General features: G+C 41.9%; 1 protein-coding gene across 1 annotated transcript in view; it reads left to right on the forward strand.

Moving 5' to 3' along the window:
• The window catches only part of LOC138854652 (uncharacterized), a 65,408-nt gene extending 60,762 nt beyond the window's left edge, over positions 1 to 4,646 (forward strand). The window contains exons 5-6 of the mRNA XM_070099003.1: positions 568 to 734; positions 4,478 to 4,646. Of these exons, the coding sequence (XP_069955104.1) occupies positions 568 to 734; positions 4,478 to 4,646 (336 nt within the window). The remainder of the gene's footprint in view (positions 1 to 567; positions 735 to 4,477) is intronic.
• The last annotated feature ends 21,130 nt before the right edge of the window (positions 4,647 to 25,776 follow it).

A 25,776-nucleotide genomic window follows, 5' to 3' on the forward strand; every position in this document is an offset into this window, starting at 1 on the left:
AGCACCTCTGTTCTGTTGTAGATCAGCTGGTATAGCCGCCCGGCCTGGGCCTTTTCCAAGAAGTGACCCGGCCTTGGCTCCCTGTAGAGGGAGTGTCTCAGACCAATGTCTGCCATGGGAGGAGGTACAAGTACCTCGTCGTCTTCTGGGACCAGCTGTCCCCAGGCCTAGCCCCATTCCCGCCCCCACGGGGCTCGGAGGGAGAAGCTAGGCACCTTGGGCTGCTACAAACTCCGCCCACAGTGGACTCGAAGGGTGTGGCAGCTGCATAGCAGCAGACGATGTCAGGAGGTGCAAAGACAGCAAGCATTACAGGATCCTTTTGGAGTCACACCCCAGCTTTGGGCATTAAGCCCGAGCGCTGGGGAAGTTCAAGAATGCCTCTTGCTGTGTGTGTTGCTGCTGCTAGTACTACACTTGTCCCTTGCACTCCCTTAGTACTAGCACCTCAATTTTTATATATTTATGACAAGATTCTTCCACCGTCACCCAAACATAGTCACCCATATACCATGACCTATACACTCTGTCTTATTTTCATTAACATATATTTTATTAAATTATAAGAACATATTTATTGAGGAGTTATTAATAAAGTTCATCGTTCAGAAGAGGTTGTGGCCACTGATGATGGGTCGGGTACTGGCCCATGACAGTTACAACTGCCTGATGTTCTTGGGTTCGTCTTCCTGGCCAACACAACGGGTGAACGGCTTCTACGTTGGATCTCCCAGGTGAGTCTTTATATTCTAGCCTACATCTCTTATCTACCATTTCTGTTATCTCAGCTTCGTCGGGGGGAGGGGGGGGGGTTCCTTGATGGCACGGCTCCGTCTACAACGTTCAAATTGATGAGAAACTTGTGCAATATTTGGGTGTCTATTCTGGAAACGCTTCTTCAGCCAGTGGCTTCTTCAGTCCAGTACAGAGGACGGTGGATGGGGGGGAGGAATTTGAGGTAATTAATCTCTCTGTCTGGAGTCGATGTGTTCATTCCAAGATTGACGGACTAAACACATCGACTTTAGGCTGAGGGACTGATTACCTCGCAGCAATGGTTTCACGTTGGAAAAAATTCAGATTCAGGAAGGATATAGGAAAGTACTGGTTTGGTAATAGAGTTGTGGATGAGTGGAACAAACTCCCGAGTACAGTTATTGAGGCTAAAACGTTGTGTAGTTTTAAAAATAGGTTAGATTAATAAACGAGTGGGTGTGAGTTAGACCTGACTTGCTTGTGCTACTAGGTCTGATGCCGTGCTCCTTCCTTAAGTGGAAGTGACCTGACTTGGTGGGTCATTGGGCTAATCGGGGGGGGGGGATGGACCTGCTTCGCGTGGGTCAGAGGGCCTGCTGCGGTGTTCCTTCTTTCTTGTTGTTGTTAAAGATTCGCCGGTATTCTCCCGGCCCGGGCCCTTCCAAGTGGTGGCCCGGCACTGGCTCCCTGTCTAGGGAGTGTCTGAGACCTAAGTCTCCCATGGGAGGAGGCACAAGTACCTCCGCCATCTTGTGAGCTACAAACTCGGGCTCTGGCAACAACCCTGCCCTAGAAGGGCAGGGCATGGTGTCGATCGTGCTAGCGCTGTGCTCTCCTGTGTGGAGTGTCGTGTGTTGGTGTTCATTTTCATTCATTCATTCATGCTGATTCGCCGGTACTTCCGGCCCAGGTCTTCTCCAGATGGTGACCCGGCAGTGGCCCCCCGGGTGGGGGGTGAAGATCATCATCTTTCTCCTTCGTTGGCCCTCCGGTCGTCGTCTTCTACCTTGCGCTGACTTCCCCGAAGAGAAGGGCAGTCTTATGGTCTTATGAGTGGGTATGAAATGGACCTGACTAGCTACTAGGCCGGACGCAGTGCTAATCCCTTAAGTGACATGTCTGACCTCACTAGGTCAAGGCATTGGCTTAAGCCGGTGGGGAGTATTGGAGCTGCCTCACATAGATCAGTAGACCTGTTGCAGTGTTCCTTATTTCTTATTAGTGAGATGGATCTGTGAAGGACTTGCCTAGTATAGGCCAACAGGCCTGCTGCAGTGTTCCTCCTCCTTTCTTATGTTAACTCCTCATTACCTCCACCGTTCTCTGCATTGGACTAAAGAAGTCACTGGCTGGCGAAACTTTTCCAGAATAAGGATACCCAATACTTCACAATTATCTAATTAAATCAAACGTACAAGATCGTCCCATCAGACTCCTGACACACCAGCTTGCCTCTGTACTAACTTCCCTTGCGTCGCCCTCTTTATCCTGCGTTTAATGTTGTTATTCATTGTTTCCGTCCCTTTGTGCTTCGAATCCCTGGTATTCCATGTTGTATATTGTGTATAGTACATTGACACATTGCGCATGTAGATGAATGGTTCAGAGAACCGACATGTTGATAAATTAGACACATGTGCAACTCTTGGGTATCTTTATTGAGGAAACGTTTCGCCACACAGTGGCTTCATCAGTCCATACAAAGGAGAATCTTGAAGAACAGGAGGAGAATGAGGTAATCAGTCCCTCAACCTTGAGTCGATGTGGTCAGTCCATCAATCTTGAATAGAATACGGTATACGTGTCGGTTCTCTGAACCATTCATCTCTGAACCATTCATCTACAAACCTGTCAGACACTGCAACTTCTTGGGATCTTAATACTTGGGAATTCTTCGCTTGCCTATTTCTTGGGCACGACCTACTTCCACATTGAACAAATGTGACACCACCTATGACTGCTGCACCTCTCCTGCCAACGGTTTATAAGCTCCTTCTCAGCACGTATGCCGTATTCTATTCAAGATTGATGGACTGACCACATCGACTCAAGGTTGAGGGACTGATTACCTCATTCTCCTCCTGTTCTTCAAGATTCTCCTTTGTATAGACTGATGAAGCCACTGTGTGGCGAAACGTTTTCTCAATAAAGATACCCAAGAGTTGCACATGTGTCTAATTTATCAACATGGCGCATAATATATATATATATATATATATATATATATATATATATATATATATATATATATATATATATATATATATATATAATATAATTTTTTTTCAAAGAACCGGTCCTATCCCACCGAGGTAGGGTGACCTAAAAAGAAAAACGAAAGTTTTTCTTCTTAAATTTAGTAATGTATACAGAAGGGGTTACTAGCCACTTACTCCCGGCATTTAAGTCGCCTCTTACGACACGCATGGCTTACGGAGGAAGAATTCTTTTCCACTTCCTCATAGATGTAAGAGGAAATAAATAAGAGCTAATAACAGAAGAAAGCCCAGATGAATGTGTAAATATACATGCATGTGTAGTGTGGCCTAAGTGTTAGTAGAAGTAGCGTGTTATTGAGACTGTTAGGTAAGACACATATGTAATCAGTCCATCACCCTTAAAGGTGACTTTAAGGGTGATGGACTGATTACATCGTCTTCAAGTATCTTCTGCTTCTATCAACTTTTCTGTACTTGACTGAAGAAGCCTACTGTGTAGGCGAAACGTTTCATAATAAAGATACCTAACTGTTGCATATGTGTCTTACCTAACAACCTGTCGGTATTTTATACCATTTTAATGTTCAACGTGTTATTGAGACAGAAAAAACACCAGTAATCCCACCATCATGTAAAATAATTACAGGTTTCCGTTTCACATTATTCCATCACCAGACACTGTACAGTATCTGATGATGAAATGTTAGTATGTAAATATTAATATGTAAATCCACGTTAGTATGTAATCCACATTAGTATGTAAATATTAATATGTAAATCCACGTTAGTATGTAATCCACATTAGTAAATCCACATTAGGATGTAAATATTAATATGTAAATCCACATTAGTGGCCTTTGTATTCACAGAAAATTTAATTTTCGTGTCTTCTCTGAATTAAAACTTATAGGAAGCTTATAAAACTTATAGGAAGCTTATAAAACTTATAGGAAGCTTATAAAACTTATAGGAAGCTTATAAAACTTATAGGAAGCTTATAAAACTTATAGGAAGCTTATAAAACTTATAGGAAGCTTATAAAACTTATAGGAAGCTTATTGTGTGAATTTGTTGTAAGCTTAATTGAGGCTGCAAAGGCATTAGGTAAGACATCGTCAAGGTTCTGGTTACTCGGACACGAGAAAACAACAACATATGTAAACTATTTGACAGACCTAGGCTGATTATCTTCAAGTAATTTTTGTTTGAAAAACTCCATATACAAAATGCTCAGCATGGAAGTATGTTCCAGTGCCATTTTTGTTTAACACAATATTTGCCATTAAAAAAAATATATATTCTACCAACAACACAAAGCTTAATCTGCTAGTGAAAAATATTTTGGGGAAAACAATCCAACTCATTTTCGAGCAACTAATAAATCTGGCACTGACACTCCAGTGAACAATGCAGTGAAATCGGCACAACGGTATAACCGTTTATCATATTTAACCTGTGTAGCATTTCAATCGGATTCACTCAATCTTAATTATGAGCGTCAGAAACTTGCCCGCCAACGGGGATAAAACGCCATGTGTGAAGGCCATTTGCTGCAGAGCCCACGGAGTTAGCATTAGGACGGATCAGTTAACCTGGCTTGTGCCTCGATCGTTAGCGCACTCGGCTCTCACACTGAGGTCCGGAGTTCACATCTCCGGTACGGCTGGATAACATAAGGACGTGTTTCCATAAAACAGATGTTCAGCATAACAAGCGACTTTCTATATAGTAGTATGTCACCGATGTCAGCTTGGCTTGTATACCTTGTACATGTACTTGTAGAATTATATTATTATTATTATTATTACAAATGTGACATGTCTTGGCGAAACGTTTCCAGAATATTGCACTAGTCTCATTAATGAACTTGCCAGTTTTTTAAGCGATTTAGTCAAACCATAAATTTATGGAAGTCTGGAAAACCTGGAAGACCTCGCTAACAAATGGTGAGTTCGTCAACACACACGTAGAACCTTTGTCTGCATATTAAAATTGTCACTCGGTGGACAGGGTTCTGGGTAAGAGGAACAGACATCGGTTTCTCAGTCGTTCAACACTTGCTTAATTATATTAACAATTGTGTTTAAAAATTCCAGCCGAATTAGACTTGTCCTCGTAGCCCTTAATGGGACGTTGAGGACAGTTAGTTGTTTATTGTGGCAATGTTTCGCTCTCCAGGAGCTTTATCAAGCCATTACCGTAATGGCTTGATAAAGCTCCTGGAGAGCGAAACGTTGCCACAATAAAATGTCACATTAGTTGCACTTGTGTCCTTTTACTTTACATAGTCGGTAATTCTACCAACTTTATTACAGTTAGTTGTTATAGACCGGAGTAATGACTCATACCATTTCTCTGACGTGTTTTGTAAGTTATATACGTGTGCGACACTTGGTTATCTTTACTGAGAAAACTTTTCGCCACATAGTGGCTTCATCAGTCCTATTACCTGGAGGAAACTTTTCGCCACATAGTGGCTTCATCAGTCCTATTACCTGGAGTTTACCTGGAGAGAGTTCCGGGGGTCAACGCCCCCGCGGCCCGGTCTGTGACCAGGCCTCCTGGTGGATCAGAGCCTGATCAACCAGGCTGTTGCTGCTGGCTGCACGCAAACCAACGTACGAGCCACAGCCCGGCTGATCAGGAACTGACTTTAGGTGCTTGTCCAGTGCCAGCTTGAAGACTGCCAGGGGTCTGTTGGTAATCCCCCTTATGTGTGCTGGGAGGAAGTTGAACAGTCTCGGGCCCCTAACACTTATTGTATGGTCTCTTAACGTGCTAGTGACACCCCTGCTTTTCATTGGAGGGATGGTGCATCGTCTGCCAAGTCTTTTGCTTTCGTAGTGAGTGATTTTCGTGTGCAAGTTCGGTACTAGTCCCTCTAGGATTTTCCAGGTGTATATAATCATGTATCTCTCCCTCCTGCGTTCCAGGGAATACAGGTTTAGAAACCTCAAGCGCTCCCAGTAATTGAGGTGTTTTATCTCCGTTATGCGCGCCGTGAAGGTTCTCTGTACATTTTCTAGGTCGGCAATTTCACCTGCCTTGAAAGGTGCTGTTAGTGTGCAGCAATATTCCAGCCTAGATAGAACAAGTGACCTGAAGAGTGTCATCATGGGCTTGGCCTCCCTAGTTTTGAAGGTTCTCATTATCCATCCTGTCATTTTTCTAGCAGATGCGATTGATACAATGTTATGGTCCTTGAAAGAAGAATGATAAAGATCAGAAGATGTTTGAGGTAATCAGTCCCTCAGACTGGAGTCGATGTAATCAGTCCATCAGTCTTGAAAAGAATACAGCAAATGTGCGAAGACGGCAACATCTTGGGATCTTGATACAGGGAATTCTTCACTTGCCTAACCTATATTCATGACCTACTTCCACATGTGGGTTTGTCCACTGTGATATCTCTTACGGCTGCTTCACCCCACCTGCCTACGGTGAGGTGAAGCAGTCGTAGGAGAATATGTTGAATATGAATGTGTTGTATTCTTTTGCTGTATTCTTTTTAAGACTGATGGCCTGATTACGTCGACTCCAAGCTGGGGGACTGATTACCTCAAACTCACTTTGATCTTCGCCATTCGTCTTTGCATAGGACTGATGAAGCCACTGTGTGGAGAAACGTTTCCCCAGTAGAGACACCCAAGTGTTGCACATGTCTAATTATTAACTTATCGGTTGTAATGTCGGTAGAATTACCGACAATATGTTAGGTTTTTAAAAGGACGCAAATGCAACTAATGTGACATTTTATTGTGGAAACGTTTCGCTCTCCAAGAGCTTGACAAAGCTCCTGGAACTTTATTCTCTCTTGGATTGAAAAAAAAGATCCCACAGCCGCTACGTTTCCTCGGCATTTCTTAATATGTCGGAACTTAGTATAATCATTCGCTAAAACTAACTTTAAATAAAGAAAAGGCTGATAAATTAGACATGTGCAACTCTTGGGTTTCCTCAATAAAGATACCCAAGAGTTGCACATGTGTCTAATTTATCAACGTGTCGGTTCTCTGAACCATTCATCTACACAGAAAAGTCTATTTAAAAATTAATGTAGAAGGTTATACAGCTGAGGTTGAACAAAACGTCAAAAGTTGACTTCTGTTGCAGTTAATACTGCTTCAACTAACATTACACTTATATATGAATATAAGAAAGACGTAGAATTAGGGGGGATATGATTGAGGTGTATAAATGGAAGACAGGAATAAATAAAGGGGATGTAAATAGTGTGCTGAAAATATCTAGCCTAGACAGGACTCGCAGCAATGGTTTTAAGTTGGAAAAATTCAGATTCAGGAAGGATATAGGAAAGTACTGGTTTGGTAATAGAGTTGTGGATGAGTGGAACAAACTCCCAAGTACCGTTATAGAGGCCAGAACGTTGTGTAGCTTTAAAAATAGGTTGGATAAATACATGAGTAGATGTGGGTGGGTGTGAGTTAGACCTGATAGCTTGTGCTAACAGGTCGGTTGCCGTGTTCCTCCCTTAAGTCAATGTGACCTGACCTGACTAGGTTGGGTGCATTGGCTTAAGCCGGTAGGAGACTTGGACCTGCCTCGCATGGGCCAGTAGGCCTTCTGCAGTGTTCCTTCGTTCTTATGTTCTTATAAGGAGGAACACTGAGCGGGCCTACTGGCCCATACTAGGCAAGACTTTCTTAAGCCCAAACCTGTCACAAAAAATATCTATCCATCCCATTTTTAATGCTCCCCAAGGAATAGGCTTGACAAGCCTATTAACTCACGTGGAAGTCTCGCTCATCTCCAACCCTTCTCAATCATGCATTTATCTAACCTACGTTTTAAGCTACTCTCTTTTTAGTAGCTTCATTGACCCTGCTTCGTTTACTCTGACATATATTTTCGTCTTGCAAGGAGCATTTTCAGCCAAATGACCTGCAAAATATATGTGTATCAAATATTTAAAGCTGTCATCTCTTCTGACAAGCCAAACGAAAGACATCACTAATGAACCTTTCCTTCAAGAATGCCAGTTTATGTAATCCTTTTCCATTTTATCTTCACAGTTTTCGTCCACAGTTCGGAAATCAGACGATTAACAAACCATGTCCTGTGAGATGCCGACCCCAGCAACACCAAGACTGGACTTACTGCTAAGTGTGTCACAGCCTACAGTTTATATTTTCATGCTTTTTTGACTAGTCCTGGATATGGAAAGAAATGCTCTGTGTTGGTTACTTTTGTTTACGTTTGTCTGGTAGATACCTTCCTCGTATCAAACCTGATTCCTGACAAGCCACACGGATGGTTTATAACTAATGAACTTAGCATTCAAGAATGCTGATTTGTGTAATCAGTTTCCAGTTTATCTTGACTATTTTCGTCCACAATTCAAAAATCAGACGATTAACTACCCATGTCCTGTGAGATGCCGACCCCAGCAAAACCAAGACTGGACTTCCGAGTGTCTGTCAAAGCCTAATTTATGTTTTTGTGTGTTTTTGACGAGTCCTAGATGTGGAAAAAAATGCTCTGTTATTGTTACTTTCGTTTACGTCGTATCAAACCTGATTCCCTCCCATATCCCAAGCGATGTATAACCCCCCTTCGGTTCAGCACTTCCCGTGATTATAACATATATATGGAAACCACAGTGAATCGCCGGCGAGTCACTCAACAGCCTCATCGACTGGTCTGACGTAAGACCGAAAACTACCCAACAAGGTGAGCAGTTTCATTTACTTGCGATTTTCCGCTCAAATTAAACTTGATGCAGCTCTTCTCAGATCAAAACATCCCCTGTAAATAAAGATTTACTGTCCACGTTTGTCTTATTTTATCCTTGACTGGCGTGGCAGGAAGTGAGAACATGTACTGAGTGCGGAAGTTACCCAGATAATTTGCCAAGCGTGACTTGAGGTGTGACACGTTACTTCATGACAGAAGCCCTTGATAATCTTGCTCTTTGGTGTAATAAATCTTCAAGAGCTTAACATATATTGCCCTGGCTCAAAAATTCACGTGAGCAAACACGAACGTATTTATTAGAAAACTTTTCGGTCCTGGGACCTTGATCACATCCACAAAAAAAAAAGAAAAAAAAAAAGCATAAAAGGGCGTTAAGACAACTTTTCTGCTTGGTGATCGACTTATTTTCCCTTTTATGTATTATTATTGGAATTTTGAAACCCATAAGGGCCAAAAAGGCTTGAGAAACGACAGGCGTAATGGGCAATCAGGTATGATTCCTTTTCATAATTTTTTTTTTTACCTGGGAAACAGACAAAAATTCATTATAATGTGATACATTATTGACTACGTTGGCCCCACACAGTGGGCTTTATCATTATACATTTATGTTTTTCCATCGGTATTTTATACAATTTATTTCCTCTGATTACCTTACATTCTACAGGTGTTGTGTGACCCTTGCTGCTAACAGTAATAATTGGACTTGTTAAGATCTTGGTGACTCCGAAGTGGGAACTTGAGAGGACACTTCAGAGGAGCCGCTGGGATGGTAAACATACACAAATGTAATTATGTATTAACTTCTGTTTATGAATGTGGGAAATATTACTGAACAGTGAAGAAGGGTGTCTTACTAAGAGGCTCTTCCACTGACCAGAGGTTCTCTCTCTCTCAACGATCCCCCCCACGAATGAGCGAAGGTTTTAAGGAGGTTCAGGTGGCTCTGGCAAAAAGCTTTCAGGGAAGTAATGTGAAGCTTCCAGGACAGCCGGCGATCAAACAGGAGACCGAGAAATCTGACTATCACATTCAAGGATACGGGAACCATATTGGTACATTGATGAAAGTAATTTGGTGTGTTTTGCACCAGAAATTTTAAACCCATGAGTAGTGGCCCAATGGGAAACACGGCTGACAGCATGCTGGAGAGAAACTGCAATGAGGCGACAGCGCCTGCACAAGCAAAATTATCGACATAAAGTGATGACCAAATATAAGATGGGAGAACAGAGGCCAGGTCATTTATAACTAGTAGAAAAAGAGTGGTGCTAAGAACACATCCCTGAGGGACACCTTCAGTTTGGACAAAGTTCCGGGAACACGGAAATGTCTCTCTCATATGTTTTTTAAGTGGAAGATTGCCCCCGCAGGCCTAAGGAATGAACCTGGGTCAAGATATTATCTCTTAGTGTCATATGCCTTTTCAGGATAAAAACTGACAACTGAATGATTACTAGCAAAAGCATTACAAACATACGTATCTAAGCGGAGTACAGGGTCAATAGCAGAGCGGCCCTTGCGAAAACCAAATTGACTAGTGGAGAGACTATTGTGTGTCTCTAAATACCACATGAAATGTCTATTTGCCAGACCTTTCATCACCTTGCAAATTGCACTGGTAAGAGCACTGGGACGATAATTTGAGGCATCATGGCCCCAAGTACCTGGTTTACGAAATGACAGAACAACGGCAGTTTCCTACAGCTGGGGAAATAAGACTAAAAAGACATAAGAGGACTTCGAGTGCTGACGGATGTAGATGTTGACGCATGCGAATATGAGTGGTATCAGGCCCAACTTCCGACGATCAGCAAGCGTACAGTGCTGAGTTTAGTTCTAGAAACGTAAAAGGAACAATACAAGACTCTTCCCTGCTAGATGAAAAGTCTAATTTCAGTAAAACTCTGCCAGACTTGGAGGAAATAAATGAGGGGCATAGATGGAGCCCCTGAGAGATACGGACAAAATGATTTCCAATTTCTGTGGCAACTTCAAGAAGGCTTGCTATATATACTGTAGTGAGGTGACGTGTAGCAGGTGGAGGCGGGGTCATAGTGGTACCATCCACTAGTCGAAGTAGGTCTTCGTCCAAAGGTTGAACAAGTGTTGAAGTATATAAGCCACGTCTACGGCCCTATGCTGTACATTCTACAAGGCTTGCTATGCTGACCCCGGCAACCCGAAGAACGGGAGTCGGGTCTGGATAGTATCTGCCACTCAGTTCCAGTACTTTTTTTTTCAGACTGCAGTCTTAGAGGAAGCCAAAGCGACAGTATAAACATAATCCCGCAGCATTTTTTCAAACTCACTATACGAGCACAAGTAGCGCTCAGCCAAGGCACGCATTTCTTAGGGTACCTACGCGAGGTTTGAGGGATTGTATTCGAGGCTGCGATTAAAACCAAATAGTTGTAATAGCTCAGCTGTTGAGGACAAAGGAGAAGGTTCTTCACTAAAACAGTTTGATGCGTGTAAATGGCCCAATTCGCCCGTTCAAACTGTCAACGTGGGATAAGAGGAGGTCGAGAATACATATGAGAAGCAGGATAGGAAAATGATCGCTGTCATGTAAATCAGGGAGCACAGACGAGGTAAAATTCACAGTAGTTGAGGAGAAAATTGAGAGATCTGTGCAAGAGACTGAGTGCGAAGGTTGAGCAGGAGTACCAGTATTTAAAACATGGAGGGGAAGATAAGTGAGAAGAGCCTTTAACTAATCACTACGAGTCACAGTGAGAACCTCCCAGAGGAAATGATGAGCATTAATTAGAGGAGAGCAGGAGGTAGGGAAGAAATCAGAGATGCCACATCCGGAAGAGATAATGACTGAGGTTCCAGAAAGATAAAGAGCAGACTGTACATTACTTGCCCAAGTAGATGCTGGCTGCAGTGTAATGCAGCGAAGTATGGACAAGGACCCGAGAATGTGGTATACCGTGGAGTACGAGAAGTGTACTTTCATTAAAAGTCCCATCTTGAAAAATGATGCGATAAATATAATAAGATACATCCTTATTTGTGTCTGTTCTTGCAAATAGACAAATAGGGAGGAAACCATGAGAGCAACACCTGAAGCTCTCCCTGATTACCCCTGAGGCCTTGAATATTCCATTATAAATTAGCCATGCTCGCCTAAGAGAACGTAAGAGTAACATTTTATAAGTGTCTATGGACCAGGGAGGTCAGTAAAGACAACTTGCAGAGGCAGTGAGGAACTAGTAAAGAGTGAAGTTTGGGATATGAAGAAAGGTGGTGTGAAGAAAGACACGGAAAGTGTGTGTGAAGTGTCGGGAGGGGAGGGGGTAGTACTGGTGTCTATCATAGGTGTTGTCTGCTTGATAAACGTGAAGATGGCTTCAACAGTTTCAGATGAGAAAGAAGGCAGAGAGAGCTTGGTGGCAGAGGGAGCAGTAGTAGTTTGGGTAAAAAATGGAGAGACAACGGAAGACACCAAGGAAGGGGTAGAGGTGTCTTAACAAGCACAAACTTCCGGAGGGACAGGCGAGTGAGCAACTGTACACTGGAGGTGGATGAACCTCCACAACAGTATTACATGCATCTCGAGGTAAAGGTCTAGACTCAAAGACAGGGAAAGAATAATGTTTTGGAGTGCCATGTGGTTTGGGAGCTAAAGGAGATGTCGACATAAATGAAGATGTAGAATTTGGAGAAGGGATATGTGGCGTTGATTTAGTTAGGAGGGAGGGCGTGGACGATGAAACATGCGAGTGGGAAGGTGAAAAAGTAGGGACACTATGAGATGATAAGGTTGAAACCTTGGAGCCCAGGACCGCAAAAGTTGACCGCAGAAGGGACACAAAGGCAGTTGTGGAGGGAGGCCACCGAGCGGCTGTCTAGGGGCTCTGAAATAAGAGAACCATGGGAGTCTTCCTTGGAGGCTGAGATGGAACACTGCCATGGTGTAAGAGAGGCCCTATTTTTCTTTAATACAACGGATCTCCCTTTCTCTTAGAAAATTCATGCAATGGCGAGAATAGGCAGGGTGTGCCTCTTTTCAGTTAAGGCAAGAGGGAGGGTGATTGCAGGATGGACTACTGTGGTCATCTGCACGACAGGGCAGAGCTACTGATTTGTGATGTTTTGTCATGTGGCTGGAGCATCAGCATTTTTTATGTTGTTGAGGGGTAGGCATCTTCTCTCGCACTTGTAGGCATTGTCCCAGTAGGTAAACAGATGGTGGCAGTTCACGGCTGTGAAAAGTTAGCCTAGCTATATTGCAAGGATAGTGCCTCCGCTCGCTTTAATGATTGGGAGAGTTTGAAGCTCGGATGGCTCCAGAAAGTCTTCATTACATGCGGGAAAGTCACGATATATGATAGTATGGGGAAGGACAATAGATCCACAGCAAGAATTAATGGGGAATGGGGCTCCCTGCCGAGGCGCAGATGCTCTTGGTTTGAGGAATTGGTCCTTTCCGTCTTCTTCCCCCGAGAGAACCTAAATATCCCCCATTCTTCCCTCCCTTCCCTGCCCTATCCTTCCCATCCCTCCTTTTCTATCCCCATCCTTACCCCATCCCTCCTCTTTTTCCTGCTCTAGCCATTGGTTTTCTTTTTCCCTCTGAAATTCTAGTTCCTAGGTTGGGCTAAGGGTGTTGTTGTCCATCCCATTCCATTGATGTCCTTGGTGGTGGTGGTGTTTTCCATGAAATTTGGATCTGGGAATGTCTCGATCCCCCTCCGGAGTTCCCGGTGGTGTCTCAGGGTAATGGGTGTATATCTGGAAGCTGCCTGTCGGTTCCGGGAGGTGGTGGCCGGAAGAGGTATGCCTTGTGGCAGGTTTCCGATTGCTCTATGTCCGCTGAGATGTCTTGGTGGCTGTGAGGTTGCTATCCTGGATTGCTGGTTTACAGACATGAAGGGTAAAGTATGACATGGGTTCCACGCCGCATCTGCACTGCCTCTTGGACATGGAGGGGAATATGCTTTCCTTTCATTCCTCCTGGGGCCTCACTCCACAGTCCCCCCTCCTTTTTTTTAAATAAATAATGGGGAAACTTATCATGAAGGCCCATACCTATGACTTACCTCCTCCCAGACCCTTTCCTGCGGCACCCCCTACAGACCCTAGCACTCCTTTGGATCATTCTTCGGACCTCTCTTCCAACCCAGTACCTTCTCTGGGTAACGTTTATTTACCCTCCTCTGTTACCGAGGTTCTGACCGACCCTTCAGACACTTTTGACCTCCGAGTGGCTTTGACTATGATCCGGGTTTCTCCACATACAGAGCATCAGTTTTCGGATCGTACACACGACTCAGGATGGCCCGTCTCTAACCTTCCGTTCAAACTACCTCGACCTGTCACTGATAATCCTACCTCAGTTTCTTCTCGTGCTTCTAGGAAACGTTCAACCAAGGAAGTCCTCCCCTTACGCTCCATGTTTCAAAGTTCTTCCTGGATAAAATTCTTTACTCGCCACCCATCTTCCATCTTTCCGACCACATCATCAGCAAGGCACTCCTTCGCCATGTTCCTTCCATGTTTTTAAGAGTGGCACACGTGTTGGCACAGTACAAAATGCAGAGCAGGAACACAATCTTTCACTTCTTGATATTGCTGACAACACACCAGTTACGAATCGCAAGCCTTGAGTCGATGTAATCAGTCCGTCGATCTGATTACATCGACTCAAGGTTGAGGGACTGATTACCTCAAACCCCTCCTGTTCTTCACTATTCTCCTTTGTATGGACTGATGAAGCCACTGTGTGGCTAAACGTTTCCTCTATCAAGATATCCAAGTGTTGCACGTGTGTCTAATTTTTCAACTTGTCAGTTCTCTGAACCATTTATCTACACCAATATTACTACTACTACTAATATTACTATTACTAATATTACTGTTACCTGGAGTTTACCTGGAGAGAGTTCCGGGGGTCAACGCCCCCGCGGCCCGGTCTGAGACCAGTACAAATTGTTTAAATGAATACTTTAAAGCAGTGTTACAATAATTTTGACTTTTAACGTGTATTCTCTGAGATATGTTGCAGTGTACGGCGGTGTGAGTGTCCACACTTCTGGCAGCTCCAGGCTAATTAAACTGACATGGATACTGAAATTTAGTCTGGTCATCAAAATTACACCACTTTCTTCTCGAGGATTTAAACACATTTTTCTGGACCCATTCTGAATACCAATGACATTTTTACCAGCAATTGTTTAACTGGAAAAACTATATGAGTGTGTGTGTGTGTGTGTGTGTGTGTGTGTGTGTTTGTGTGTGTGTGTGGGTGTGTGGGGGTGTGTGTGTGTACTCCCCTAGTTTACTCGCCTAGTTGAGGTTGCAGGGGTCGAGTCCAAGCTCCTGGCCCCGCCTCTTCACTGATCGCTACTAGGTCACCCTCCCTGAACCGTGAGCTTTATCATACCTCTGCTTAAAGCTATGTATGGATCCTGCCTCCACTACATTGCTTCCTAAACTATTCCACTTCCTGAATACTCTGTGGCTGAAGAAATACTTCCTAACATCCCTGTGATTCATCTGTGTCTTCAGTTTCCAATTGTGTCCCCGTGTTGCCGTGTCCAATCTCTGGAACATCCTGTCTTTGTCCACCTTGTCAATTCCTCTCAGTAATTTGTAAGTCGTTATCATATCCCCCCTATCTCTCCTGTCCTCCAGTGTCGTCAGGTTGATTTCCCTTAACCTCTCCTCGTAGGACATACCTCTTAGCTCTGGGACTAGCCTTGTTGCAAACCTTTGCACTTTCTCTAGTTTCTTTACATGCATGGCTAGGTGTGGGTTCCAAACTGGTGCCGCATACTCCAATATGGGCCTAACGTACACGGTGTACAGGGTCGTGAACGATTCCTTATTAAGATGTCGGAATGCTGTTCTGAGGTTTGCCAGGCGCCCATATGCTGCAGCAGTTATTTGGTTGATGTGCGCTTCAGGAGATGTGCCTGGTGTTATACTCACCCCAAGATCTTTTTCCTTGAGTGAGATTTGTAGTCTCTGGCCCCCTAGACTGTACTCCGTCTGCGGCCTTCTTTGCCCTTCCCCAATCTTCATGATTTTGCACTTGGTGGGATTGAACTCCAGGAGTCAATTGCTGGACCAGGTCTGCAGCCTGTCCAGATCCCTTTGTAGTTCTGCCTGGTCTTCGATCGAATGAATTCTTCTCATCAATTTCACGTCATCTGCAAACAGGGACACCTCGGAGTTTGTGTGTATGTGTGCGTGAGAGAGAGAGAGAGAGAGAGAGAGAGAGAGAGAGAGAGAGAGAGAGAGAGAGAGAGAGAGAGAGAGAGAGAGAGAGATCAGGTCGTGCATATTTAATTCCATAAGTATACACACGCCTCAGCTCTCAGCAGCTGCAATATTTGTAATTATGTTTTTGACAAGCACACTATAATCAGACCCTTGTTCTAATATTAATCCTGTTGATTTTAAAGCAACCCGAGGAATTTCCTTTCAGCATACCCATGAATTTTTACTGTCAGACAAGTATTTCTATATTTATCATATCCCAACGATATGGTCAACGGGGGTCAACGCCCCCGTGGCCCGGTCTGTGACCAGGCCTCGCGGTGGATCAGGATCTGATCTGATCAACCAGGCTGTTACTGCTGACCGCACGCAAACCGACGTACGAACCACAGTCTGGTTGATCGGGAACTGTCATTTCAACTCCCTCTTGAAGACAGCCAGGGGTCTATTAGTAATTCCCCTTATGTATGCTGGGAGGCAGTTGCATAGTCTTGGGCCCCTGACACTGTGTTGTCTCTTACCATAATCATGGCGCCCCTGTTTTTCTGTGGGGGGATGTTGCACCCCCTGCGGAGTCTTTTCCATTCGTAGGGAGTGATTTCTGTGTTCAGATTTCGGACTAGTCCCTAAAAGATTTTCCAAGTGTACAGTATTGTGTATCCTTCTCGCCTGCATTCCAAGGAGTACAGGTCAAAGGACTTTAACAATTCCCAGTAATTTAGGTGTTTTATTGTACTTACACGAGCAGTGAAAGCTCTCTGTATATCCTCCAGGTCTGCAATTTCGCCAGCCATGAAAGGGACCGTTGTGTACAGCAATATTCCAGTCTAGACAGAACAAGCGATTTGAAGAGGATCATTGGCTTGGCATCCCTAGTTTTGAAAGTTCTTATTATCCATACTATCATTTTAGTAGCAGATGTGGTAGATACATTGTGATCTTTGAAAGTGACTCTCTGATATTATCACTTCCAGGTCCTACACATTAGTTTTTCGCTCTGTGGTGGTTGGAATTTTTTTCATATTCCGATCCAGTTTTATTTCCTAGGGTTTTCCCATAGTGGAGTAATTGAACTTAATAATAATTTTTTCTGAGGCCCATTTAAAGATCTGGTTAATATCCGCTCGAAGATTTGGAGAGCTCTCAATGGATGACAGTCATGTATATTCTGGTATCATCAGCAAAAGAGGACACGGTGATGTGGCTTACATCTCTGTCGGATATGAGGACGAGGAAAATGATGGGAGAGAGTACTGTGCCCTGTGGTACAAAGTTTTTCACTCTAGCTTCCTCTGACTTTGTTTACTATCACTCTTTGTGTTCTATTTGTTATAGTTATAAATCTATCTACTGACTTTACCAGTTTCTCTTACATCACTCATCTGGTGTACTGTTATATCATGATCGCAATTGTCGAAGACTTTTGCAAAGTCTGTGTATACTACATCTGCATTTTATTTGTCCTTCAGTGCACCCAAGTCCGCATCATAGTGGTCTAGTAGTTGCTAGAGGCAGGATTATTATTATTATAATCAAGGGGGAAGCGCTAAACCCGGAGGATTATACAGCGCCTGGGGGGGGGATGTGGAAGGCATTCAGGCTTAATTCGGGGAACTGGAGCACAGATCCAATTCCCTAAATCAAGAGCCCCTCACCAACATCAAGGAACCTTCCTTGAGGGGGCTAGAGGCAGGAGCGACCTGCTCTAAACCCATGCTGCCCTGGGTTGTGTAACTGTTGGGTATCCAGGTGTCAGCGATTTTGCTTTTTAAAAACAGTTTCAAAGATTTTTATGACGACATTAATGCTATCGGTCTGTATTGTTTTGCAATTTCTTTACTGCCACCTTTGTGGAGTGTGGCTATATCTGTTGTGTTTACTTACTGTGGGATGATCCGTGTGTCTATGCTCCCTCTCCATAGAATATTTAAGGCACGTAAAAGGGTTTCTTGCAGTTCGGGACAAACACGGAGTTCCAGGAGTCTGGGCCTGGGGCAGAGTGCATTGGTATGTTATTTTATTTTATGTTTTTTTCAAAGCACTGTGGTGTTAGGACATCAGAAATCCTTGAATTGCCATAATTTGAGACTCGATCATATAAAAAATAATTTAGATTGTCGACCCTTTGTCGACAATCTAAAGGCTGAGTCAATTTGGAACTTCTCACTTATTTCTTTGCAGTCATCTGTCCAAGTCCCATCTCGTGTAAACAGGGGCTCAATACTGGGTCCCTGCTTACAATTCGATATTTTCTATATCTCTGGCCAGTGCCTCCTGTATTTCAGATAGACTGACCCCTTTGAGCAGCTCTGTGATTCTTTGCCTTCGCTTCTACAGGAAGCATTTCTCTTTCTAGTTTACATCTCTCTCTTTTTTTAGGGGAATGTGCCTTGAACTTAACTAAAGAGCCACAGAGTTAATTCTTCCTAGGTAAAAGGATATCTTCCCAATTTTTTTTTCATTTAGAACATGGTTAATTTGATCCCACTGCATGTTTCTATTATTTAAGTTGAATTTTGTGAAGACACCCTCATAACTTATCACATTTTGAGGGTCAGGAGCCCTGTGTATATATGTCTGTACTTGGATTATGCTGTGATCCGAGTGTCTGATACTGTTATATTTTGTACTAGATCATTAGTGATAAGGTCAAATGTATTTCTACTCTTGTTGGCCATCTGAATAAATTGTACCCTGGGATCCATATTTCCTTGTCAAAGTGATCCTTTGTTTTGGTATCTGTGAAAGCCGCAAACATTGCATTTGACTGTGAGCATCCTCTGATGAAAGTTATTTTGCTTGTTGATGGCTTTAGACCCTGAATATTTGCAAATACAAATGTTGTCGTATTGATGTAATGTAGGAGACTATTTGCTGGTACTAATACCTGTTGTTCAGGAGTTGGAGCCATTGACTGTGTCCCCACTCCAGCAGTGAGCCGAGGTGGTCTAGTATTTCTGTCATTTCCTGCCATTTTTTCTTCCAAGTGCTTAAAAAACTTTCTCTGGAGTGGCCGTAACTACCCTGGTTTTTTTCCCAGGGACTATGTGATCTGTACCTTCTGTTCTCCTTTAAATGTTGTGCCTGAGAGTATATGTTGTAACATCAATTGTTTTCTTTACTGGTTTGTCAAATTTAAGAAGCGTTTCCAAAGGAGGTTCGACCTTTTCATTAATAGTATTGAAATTTAAACTTTGCTAATTATCACCGAGCACAGAGTGTGACAAGATTTAAAACGGAGAAAGAAATGGATTTAAACGTCTTTATCAACAATGATACTCTGTATATCTTGAGAAGAGAATGATAATGCTTTATTTCGACACACATGTACAGAGAATCGCTGAGTTAATTTTAGTGACGCTAAAGTATTGACAGGTAGCTGCAACACAACAGAGGATGATTAGATAATCTGTGATAATTAACACTGTTCCTAATTCCACTACCATTAATTAGGTAGAGGGTTGAACCTTGTATACCCCTTCTACTGAGTTTGCATGTGAATTCTTGATTAGGATGTTCCTTAGTGTCCTGTATTCTTATGAACTATATCTTTTAAGGGCATTTAAGATACTGGTAGTTTTTCAAGAATTCAGGAAGAGTTACAAACAAAATAATTAAGAATTTACCTTCAAACCCAGTTGTAAATAGTCTAGTGATACCGACAAACTGTGGAAAATGACATTTGTGTACAATTCAGAACATTTGTTAAAGGAAACATAAGGGATGCAATATATTTTACATTGGGAAAACAGGTAAACCTCTAGAATGAAGGTTAGCACAACACAAGTACTTGATCTGGACAGCGCAAGAATCATACGCATTATTTAATCACATAAGGGTTTGCAATAATATAACGGGCTTGTTTGGTATTCTGGTAGCGGGTGGTTAAATGATATACTTCTTCGGAGGCTTCTTACTTTATTGATAACTAGTGTTGGGTTACACAGGCTTGTGTGTTTGTGCCCATGGCCCGGGCAGGGCCATGCCCGCGAGAGAGAGCTGGGAGGCCTTGTGTCTTCCTGCCAGGCCGCTGTGTGAGTGAGTGCGAGGCAAGTCTGGGCATACTGAAGTGGCAAGGCCTATAGGTGGCAGCACTTGAGTGGCGCGAAATATGAACTAAGCTGGCAGACAGCATGGGCTGTCTGTGCAGACAGTACAGGCTGTCTACAATAACGCAGCTAGATGATCGGAAACCCAAGTTGCAGTCCATATCTTGCCAGTGGTAGAAAGAAATATCAAAGTCGGTAATTATAAAGCACGATAATCTTTCCCTGTACAATAATAGCCAAGACTTTAAAAGATTTAATTCGTTCTCGAGTGCCATTGTCCATAAACTTCAGCCTGGTAATTTGATAATTGATTCTGGGTGTTTTTAAACGTTTCAGGTTGGCGTGAACAATATGATGTTTGCCTACTTACCTACAATTTGTTGGCCTCCCCAAATAGCATCTTGATTCAATCACAGCTCCATCATTTATAGCCGGCTTCCTGATCCCTGTAGTCATTCTCATCTTATTCTCGTCTTTGTTGTAAATTATTCAGTGTTTTGGCAAGTGTGTATTTCCGTAAGGGTTTAATAAACGTGCGTACACTACAGAGAGACAGACTCTCTGTCCGGTACTAATTAGAACGTTCAGACATTCCGTTCTCAGGTTAGTCTACCTTCATTAACAGTCTTCTGCAACAGAGCAATTCACTTTGTACGATCTGGTAGCATAAACTATATATACTTCGCTGATATATATAATGTAATATATATATATATATATATATATATATATATATATATATATATATATATATATATATAAATATATATATATATATATATATATATATATATATATATAATGTATATATATAATCTCTCTTATATATACATATGAGAGAGAGAGAGAGAGAGAGAGAGAGAGAGAGAGAGAGAGAGAGAGGAGAGAGGAGAGAGGAGAGAGAGAGAGAGAGAGAGAGAGAGAGAGAGATTAAGAATCTCTAGCCATGGTGTCCAAGAAGAACGCAGAATATTTTCAAAGCTGCAACACCCAGCACATTTTATTGACAACTACAGAAGTAAGACTATTAAGATTTCCAACACCACTAGAGAGGCATGGTATACTCAGAAATACTTAAAAGAACTGATGAATCTACAAGGCCAAAGAATTTACAAGGCAGCCAAAGACAGGCTGATCTGGAGGAGAGGATTACAAACAAGGGGACACAGGGTGAAGTCAGAGACAGCTGAAACATTGACGTTAAAATGTGTTTTAGTCTCGGTATGATTCAGAGTGGAATGAGGCAGACGAGACGAAAGAGACTTCCTTTATTCTTGGTTGTGATGATATTATAGAGCCTAGGAAGGATGAGAAGAATTATTGGGCAAGACAGCCCTAGAGGTGGGAGTCAGAAGCAGTGCTTCCACACCTGCAGAAAACTCCATGAGTATAATATGGTAAGTACTCACTCACTCACTCACTCACTCACTCTCTCTCTCTCTCTCTTTCTTTCTCTCATTCTCCCTCTCCATCACTTTCTCTCTTTCTCTCACTGTGCGTGTGTTCAATATTCCAGGGGAGTATAAAGGAGCCTACAAGTGTCACAATGTTTGCTACTATCTTAGGACGCTCGCTACTTTAACGTGGTAATGGTTTGTGTCTCAGAGTTTTTTCCTTAGTTTTGAGTGTTTGGATGTGTTTGTGTTGTTTTAGTGGGTGTGTAAGTTATTAAGAGCGAGTGCAAGTGTCTGAACTGCTGTGGAGGGACTGATAACTTCAAAACTACTACTTTCAGAATTCTGCTTCTTTTATTTGACCGAAGAAGCCTGATATGCAGGCGATACATTTCGCCATTAAAGATACCCAGGTGTTGCAAATATGGCTTCATGAACTTGTCGGAATTGCAAATCATCAACAATAGGAATGATGAATGCCGAATATGTAGAGGGAGGGGTACATTTATTTAGGGCAGGGACAACAGCTTTAGCTAGTTCTGCAGAGGGTCCATTACTATAGTCTACTTGGCTTTAAACCAAAAACTGTGAGGTACTGGAGAGTATGATAAATGCAGATTGCAGTAGTACGGATTTGAGCAGTATACACTGTCAAGATTGCAGTACTAAACATCTTACAATTTATCAAGAGGTAATGTAAGCTGTCAGTTAATTGCAATCACTGCCGTGAAAAATAAACCCATTCAGACTGGGTGTCGACAGTAATCAAAATTGTGAAAAGGCAAATTTGAATGGAAAGAAGATAAAGAAGAAAATATTTCTGAAAATATATAACATAGTTATATATAACATACCTACAAGATGAAGAACTGGACACATGTGCAACATCTTGATGTCTTTTTCTGTGGACGTTTCTCCTTCCAGTGACTATCAATACAAATTCAAGGACATAATGGGAAGACTAAATTATTATCGAATTTGTCCTTGAATTTGTATCAAAGCCACTGGATGGCGAAACGTCTATACAGATACGCAGATGTCTAAATACAGATATGCAGATGTCTAAATACAGATATGCAGATGTCTAATTTAACTGAGACATTGTTTAATGTGAAGTCAGAACATGTATATCGAAGGCCACTTACAGAGGTACAAGCTGTTGTACGTTAGTTTTTAGTTTAATATCCTTATTATGCACCCCTTGCCCATCCTGTGAGCGGTAGTCAGAAGATTACAGAGGTACATAACGGGTCCAGGCACTGGACCTCAAAGTTTTGATAGCTGAGCAAGTTACAAAGGTGTTGTACGTTGTTAGAAATAACCGGAACATGGGGAAAGATTTGCGCTATATGGCCGAGGAAACTGAAAAAATCTTTATAAAGAAAAAACATAAATGCTAAAGGAACAGTTGCAAAATCTGTCTGAGTAGAAGATTTTCTAGACGGACATGGAAAGTTGATTTTAGGTGTGATATATCGACCCTAGAACGAAGATAACTACCAATAGAGACTTCTTAGGCAGGGAACTGCTGAGACTTCAAGACCCAGTTACATACAGCATATTCTTTTATCAACGTTTTTATAGGAGCAACAAGAAGAAATTACGTGGCTTGATTTGGTTTTGGCAAATAAGAAGACCCTTACTAATAATCTGGAAATCATAATGTAGTTAGTATAAATAAGAAGACCCTTACTAATAATCTGGAAATCATAATGTAGTTAGTTTAAATAAGAAGACCCTTACTAATAATCTGGAAATCATAATGTAGTTAGTTTAAATAAGAAGACCCTTACTAATAATCTGGAAATCATAATGTAGTTAGTATAAATAAGAAGACCCTTACTAATAATCTGGAAATCACAATGTAGTTAGTATAAATAAGAAGACCCTTACTAATAATCTGGAAATCATAATGTAGTTAGTTTTTTTTGGGGGGAGGGGGTATATCCTAGGTACGTTACACGTATGTTACTGTGACTAAATAGAAAGGTGGATGAGGGGCTCGAACCGCGGTAAATTGACAGTCGGATGCTCTACCGTCTAGACTAGCCGGGGCCTCGAACAGAAAGGAATACAAATGATAATTGTAGTCACTTAAATTTGTGTAACTGGACCTACGTGTACCTGTACCTAAATAAAGTTACATACGTGTCTTCTACGTCTGATTGTCAAGTTTTGTATCAATAAAATACCGCCTTTTTCATGTGTCTGGCACAACAGAAAAAAAACCTCCACTAATTTCAACGATCCTCTAAGTCTCTTCAATTTAAATCTATTTTATTTGTAACTCTGAAATATCATGTATTTTGGCGGCAACTATTTAAAATTGATAAGGAAATTGGTGCCCATCATAGGTATTGAATCAGAAAGTTTGCTTGCCAAAGGTCTTCAGGGAGCGTGATGAGTTCTGGTCCTCTAACTTCTCCTAACTGCAAATACTGGTAGTTAATTTCTGGGAAGCGGACGTAGGGGAACCAGATAACAAGGCGAGAGTTATCTGAACTCTGACAGAGAACTCTGGGCGTGCAGTGCAAGGTTGGTCTCCTCCTCTCACTCTCTCTGTTCCGTCACTCACTTGTTTATTCATTTTGCTGCTCATTTATTTACTCACTCATTCACTAGTAGTAGTAGCACGGTGGTATAAGTGGTAATAGCGGTGGTAGTATTAATAGTAGCGGTGGTAGTATTAGTAGTAGCGGTGGTAGTATTAGTAGTAGTGGTGGTGGTAGTATTAGTAGTAGCGGTAGTAGTATTAGTAGTAGCGGTGGTAGTATTAGTAGTAGCGGTGGTAGTATTAGTAGTAGTGGTGGTAGTATTAGTAGTAGTGGTGGTAGTATTAGTAGTAGTGGTGGTAGTGATAGTAGTAGTGATAGTAGTAGTGATAGTAGTAGTAATGATAGTAGTGATAGTAGTAGTGATAGTAGTAGTGATAGTAGCATTAATAGTAGCAGTATTAATAGTAATAATAGAAGTAGTGGTTGTAGTAGTAGTAGGTAGTAATAATTCAGCTGGTGCCCCGCTTCACACAGCTCGGGTACGGATTGCATTCCCGGCGAGGGTAGAAACACTGGGCGTGGTTCTTTACACCGGTTGTCTATGTTCACCCATCAGTACAATGAGTACCTGGGTGTTAGTCGACTGGTGTGGGTCGCATCCTGGAACAAAACTGACCTAATTTCCCCGAAATGCTCAGCATAACAAGCGTCTTTCTGTACAGTAGTATGTCATTGATGTCAGCTGTGGTCTGTATACCTTGTACATGTACTTGTGGAAATAAAGATATTATTATTATTATTATTATTATTATTATTATTATTATTATATAGGCTGGATATGGCAACTGCTACAGTGCTGCTCTTATGGCCACTTTTTCTCTTGCTTACTTTCTCAATTATTCATTCATTTTCTCCCTCTGTCTCACTAATTCCATAGCTCACTCACCATTTCTCTCTCTCACTCACTCATTCAGTTACTCACCCACCCACTTATTCCATCAGTCCCTTGTTACTTGACCAGTCACTCACCCACCCATTACATCACTCATTCTCGCTCACTCATTCACAATAATTCTCAGCTATACACAACAATTATCAGCTAAACACAACAATTCTCAGCTATACACAACAATTATCAGCTATACCTGGAGTTTACCTGGAGAGAGTTCCGGGGGTCAACGCCCGGTCTGTGACCAGGCCGCTATACACAACAATTATCAGCTATACATAAGAATTCTCACCTATACACAACAATTATCAGCTATACATAATTCTCAGCTATACACAACAATTATCAGCTATACAGCTACCAGATTTATTATGAGCTGTGTTTACCCTTTGATCTCAGCTGATTTGTTGACATACTGAGTAAATTTCGCTGATAAATTATTTCTTTTCGCATAACATTGAAGTTCAAACACTGTTAGCTTAATTTATGGAGTAAATGAGTGAATAATTTGAGTTAATAATTTATAGAGCGAACAATTTATGGAATGAATAATGAAGTGTATAATTAGAGTAAATAATTCATGGAATAGATAATTCACCGAGTAAATAATTCATGGTGAATAATTCATATTGTATAATTCATAATGAATAATTGTCCCTCCCAATTATTCATTTGAGGTTGCAACTTTAATTCCACCTGTGATATTCTCAGCATCAACTTTGTTGCAAATACGTTTATAGATTTCACTTAACCGCTACTGAAGATTAAGTTCGTTTTATTTCTTTAGTTCAGGCGACCTTAATTTTGATCTAATATTTTATTAGATAAAAATTAGAATCTGACTAATATTTTATTTATCAGATCTTCTGGTCTGAATTTTTTGAGCTAATTCTCAGTTACAATGATTTTATTCAATCATATAAGACAACTGTTACAGTGTCTCGTGTTTTACATTTTTATCCAATA

Source organism: Cherax quadricarinatus, chromosome 66, assembly GCF_038502225.1.
Source record: "Cherax quadricarinatus isolate ZL_2023a chromosome 66, ASM3850222v1, whole genome shotgun sequence".
Lineage (NCBI taxonomy): Eukaryota > Metazoa > Arthropoda > Malacostraca > Decapoda > Parastacidae > Cherax > Cherax quadricarinatus.